At 48.6% G+C, this 4973-nt stretch overlaps 1 protein-coding gene across 1 annotated transcript; it reads right to left on the reverse strand.

Annotated features, from left to right (window-relative positions):
• Nucleotides 1-1508: 1508 nt before the first annotated feature.
• Nucleotides 1509-3298, reverse strand: LOC109740783 (uncharacterized). The gene has a single exon (XM_020299831.4). It carries the CDS (start codon nt 3198-3200, stop codon nt 1734-1736), a length of 1467 nt encoding a protein of 488 aa, XP_020155420.1. The 5' UTR covers nt 3201-3298; the 3' UTR covers nt 1509-1733.
• Nucleotides 3299-4973: the final 1675 nt, after the last annotated feature.

Raw genomic sequence — 4973 nt, forward strand, 5'->3', positions numbered from 1 at the left:
CGCCGAGGTGGAGCTGGACAAGGAGAAGTTTTAGTTCTCGAGGTTCATGGCCTGACACGGGGAACGGACGCCAACGACCATTTAGATTACGTATTAATTATAACTCCACAGACAGACTAGCACCGTAGTTGATATAAATGTAATGAAATCTGTCATGTTTATATGAAATCCGGTCGTGTTTGAGCGAATTTCTTCCGATTAGTTTGAATTGTTGGCCCGATGTATGTGGGCAGCGTTGAATGGCGGCCTCCCGTATCCATGTCCGCGGACGGATGCGGGAGAAAATTTGCTGGTTGCAGTTGAAGATGCCCTTACGGACCAGTCCGCGGACGAATGCGGGAGGAAATTTGCCGGTTGCAGTTGGAGATACCCTTATGTTACATGCTCAGTATTGTTCATGAATAGCAGCAGCCTACTAGTATAGCGGAAGCTCCCGAGGGAAATACAATTTGCTTCCTTGTTGTATATACACCCATATGAGGATTTTTTTTAATAATTAAACAAAAAGTCAAATAGTTCAAAAGTATTTTTAGATTAAACTTGACTTTGTTTTGCACTAGTATATAAATTTTCACGAAAAAAACCAACATTGAATTCAGGGCAAAAAAGACAAGATTTATTTTCTATTATAGGTCACTACCACACTATTTTGACCGAAAATTTGTCTTTTTTTCAAAAGAAGAAGTCAAAGAGTGATTTTAGTTTTGTGAGATTTTTCTCACAAGTATAATAAAAGGTCAAGTTTATTTTAAAATTATTTTTTAGATTTTTTTGACTTTTTGTTGAATTGCTAATTTATTTTTCCATATAAGGTACTCCCTCCGCCCTATAATATAAAAAAGTGAAGTTTAATTTAAACCTTGAGATTGTAGAGGTAGTCATAAACGAATCCTCACGTCCAATCCCTGAAGTCTGTACCCTATACTCTTTGATCCTGGTAGTTTTTAACCTTGATGCCTTTTTAGGAGGGGATTGGATGACGTGACACGGAGACGCTGGGATTGTTGACTGAACTTGGATTTCAGAACACACGTGCATGCATGGTTTATATTTGCATGGATCGATGGATGGTTAAATGGACGTGAGCAACGAGTTGGCTGCCGGAAAGCCGCGGAACAAGTTCCTCCCTTCTGAATCCTACGCTGCCAAAAAAATTCACAAAAAACTTGTTATTTACTTCTCCTGCTGACATGTGGGTCTCACCCTCATCCCGGCCAATTCTGTTTGGATACGTCCTCAAGGTTAAAATCGACCGGGATCAAATAGTACAGGGTATATATTGTGAGGGTTCGTTTCCGACAACCTCTACAATTTCAAGGTTTAAATCAGACTTCATTCAATATAAAAACGTTTTTTATACTAGTGTAGTGTAGAAAACGTTTTTATATTTTGGGAGAGAAGAAGTACCTAGGAACCAAACGTTCCCGTCCAGGGCCAGATCTATACATGGGTTACCACTTACCACGACGACCATCAAGAGCATGTATGTTGCAGAGTGAGGCGCATGCTAATAATCAATTGTGTGCGGTAAATTATTGTACCGATGCCACTTACGGTGGATGCAGAATATGAGTTAGAAGTACATCTTATTTAGACACTTTTGCAATGCAAAGGTCCACCAAATACTGGCATCGCATGCAGGAGCATGTGAGCAGATAGGTGTCACCGTAACCGTAGGTAGGATTGTATCACGCTGGCAGTCGCAGGTGGGCACGACCGCACGACGCAGGAGCTCAGTAGTAGCTGTGATTCTTGGGCTGTGCGCACCCGCCGCCATAGCCGCCGCCGCCGAGCTGCTGGTGGCGCTCGTACGCCGCGTAGTACTGCGTGCCGCCGGGCGCCGCAAGGCCCACCACCTCCTCCTCTTCGCAGTCGCTCTCCTCCTCGCTCTCTTCGTCGCTCTCACACCGCTGCTTCTCTCTCTCACGGCGGGCAAGAGCATCATACCCTGCGACGCCGCCGACGCCGCACCCTTGCCGCGGGTACGCATTTTGCAGGCCGCCGTAGCCCCCGTCCCCGTGCTGCTTCTGGACGAGCGTGTCGTACCCGGCGACGCCGGCGGCGCACCCTTTGTACGACGCGTTCTGCGCCACGCCGCCGTGGTAGAAAATGGTGTACCCTCCGCCATCAGCATCGTGTGCGTAAGCCTTCTGCCCAGCGCCGTAGCCGTGCTTCTGCGTCGCGCTGCCGTGGTGGACACCGCCGTACCCTCCGGCGTCGCTCCCGTGCTGGTACGCCTTCTCCCCGTAGCCTTGCTTCTGCACCGAGCTGTTGTAGTGGTGGACGGCGTCGTACTCTCCCGCTGCAGCGCCATGCTGGTACTGCTCGCCGCCGTAGCCGTGCTTCTTCACGACGCCGTAGCTGTCGTGGTGGAGGGCGGCGGCGGCGCTCCCATGCTCGTACGCCTTGTGCTCGCCGTAGCCGGGCTTCTGGACCGTGCAGTCGTACGCCTTCTGCTCGCCATAGCCGTGCGCCTTCTTGCCGTAGCCATGCTTCTGGATCTTGCTGTCCTGGTGGAGAGCGGTGTACCCCTTGAGATTGCCTTCATGCTGGTACGCCGTATGCTCGCCGCCGTAGCCGCTCTTCTGGACCTTGCTGTCCTGGTGGTGACCACCGTACGCCTTCTGCTCGCCATAGCCATGCTTCTGCGCCGAGCTGTCATGGTGGGCCTCGGCCCCATAATGCTGGTAAGCCTTCTGCTCACCGTAGCCATACTTCTGCGTGGCGCCGGTGCTGTCGTGGCTGGCAGCGTCGTAGCCTCCATGCTGGTACGACGACGCCTTCTGCCCGCCGTAGCCACCGTGCTTCTGCACGGAGCTTTCGTGGTGAAGGGCGCTGTAGCCTCCGGCGCCGCTTTCATGCTGGTACGACGACGCCTTCTGTTCGCCGCCGTAGCCGTGCTTCTGCGCGGCGCTGTCGCAGACGAGAGCGTCGAACCCTCCGACGTCGCTCCCGTACGCCTGCTGCCCGTAGCAGTGCTTCTGCACTTCGGCATCCTCGCTGCACAGCTCCGTCAGGGAGGCCGTCTTCTGCACGGCGCCGGCGTCGTTGTACGCCGCCTGCTTCCCGTTGAGGCTCATGTGGCTGATCTCGGTCACGACGGTGGTCACCGAGTCGGAGTTCTGGGTGTGGTAGCTTATCACGGGCTTGCTCTGGCCGTAGCCGCCGCCGAAGCCCAAAGCACGCTTGACGATGGACATGGCTGCTTGCTTGCTTGGGCTCCTACCTTCTTGCTCTTACTACTACGGCTAGCTTGCTTGGTTTGCTAGTTGCTTTGTGCTGGTGTGCCCATGTGGCTTTGGAAGGTAGGGTTTTATAGGCGCCGTGGCGTGGGTGGGAGCCATAGCATTTGTGCCTGGTATGGTAGCTGATGGATATATGCTCTAAACTTTATATCTGGTCAAGCATCTAGTGATTCGAACCTAGTTTCCGTGCTTGTCAGCAATGTAAATTTCCAAGCATCCTCGCCAAATTTCCAAGCATCTTGTATGTATGTCCAAATTTCCAAGCATCTTGTAATTATTGTTGGAAGATAAAGCCAAGATCCTATTCGCGAGCCATATTTGATGGCCTGTTTTCTTCCACTCCTAGCGGGGATGCTTACTTATCGTATCTTACAGTGAAATGATTTGATAATTTGTGCTAACGTGTCACATAAATAGATTTTTCTTTCTCTTGTAAAGAGGGTAGAAACCCCATGCCCTGCATCGAATAGTTGTATGCAACATTCCATTATCGCATAGTTTTTAATAATTCAAGATCACAAAATGGAGGACAAGATCAATTAAACACATAACAAGGCTGAAACAATCGAAAAGAACACATGACCACTCCCAGGAGGCCTCATGTGTCACTAATCTAATTAATGTGTTGTAACCGATTGACCGTCTCCCAACAGTTGCACCTAGAGTCCATGCATGACCGATTTCCTCCCACAGAAGATAGGGCCACACACATAGCCAATTGATTGCCAGGGTTTAGCAAAGATTCAACCTTGGTCTTCTGCATTCGCCATCTCAGGAGTCAGCGAGGGACACCTTGTTCGAGCCTAGAGGCATGATACATCAATAATCAGCTGACACAACCTATCCACCAACTGGTGGTATCTTGCATTCAAATCTGGACAATACATTCTTTTGAAAGGAAACAACAAATGAGAATAACCAATGAATTGCGGTACATGGAAGCAACTTTTGAGAAGGAATTATCCTGACATTCCACCAATCTGTGAGAGAAGAGGTGGCAAAGTAAGGTGACCACCCTGGCATCTTCCACAATCCAATAGAAAACTGACATGAGGCAAGTAAATGGCATGTCGTTTCTATCCCGCTGAAACAAAGTTGACAAGAACTACAACGTGGCCAAACCTTTTTCTCAAGATTGTCAGCAGTTAAACTCTTCCATTGTCTAGGAAAAAATCTTGCATTTAAATGGAGCAAAGATGTACCTGATAAGGTTGCTGAAATCAACCAAGTCCAAGCCAAATAACTGAAATATGCATGCAAATTTCGTCGAATAGATCCCCTTTTTAGTCCATCACCAAGTCAGTTTATCATTTGTTCCAGGCAGAAGACTACAGAGCAACCTTTAGATAACATTGGCGAATTCATGAAGGGAAGTCTGAGGGAGATCATTTTTCATGAACTTATTAATCCAGGCATCATCATTAAGAGCATCAACCCCTGAGATATTCATGTTAGTAAAACACTTTAGATGGTTTGGCACGACAATTGCAAAAGGCATCTCCAAGAGCCACTGATCATACCAAAGTTTTGTAAGCATGCCATCGCCCATATTCACGTAAGTGTTTAAGATGCTTTGAGTTGCATCATCAACATGGAGAGCGATCAGGTTCCATCTAGTATTGCCACCACCTATGAAGCTTCAAGCATTGTTTTGGGCTCTGATAGAAGTAAATTCAAGCCCGCTTAACTCCTTTGGCTGACACACATTGGTCGAACACGCAAGACACA

The sequence above is a fragment of the Aegilops tauschii genome, chromosome 3 (assembly GCF_002575655.3).
Source record: "Aegilops tauschii subsp. strangulata cultivar AL8/78 chromosome 3, Aet v6.0, whole genome shotgun sequence".
NCBI classification, from domain to species: domain Eukaryota; kingdom Viridiplantae; phylum Streptophyta; class Magnoliopsida; order Poales; family Poaceae; genus Aegilops; species Aegilops tauschii.

Excerpts from the sequence above, each read along its gene's own strand:
- LOC109740783 (XM_020299831.4), bottom strand. The coding sequence starts at position 3,200 with ATGTCCATCGTCAAGCGTGCTTTGGGCTTCGGCGGCGGCTACGGCCAG.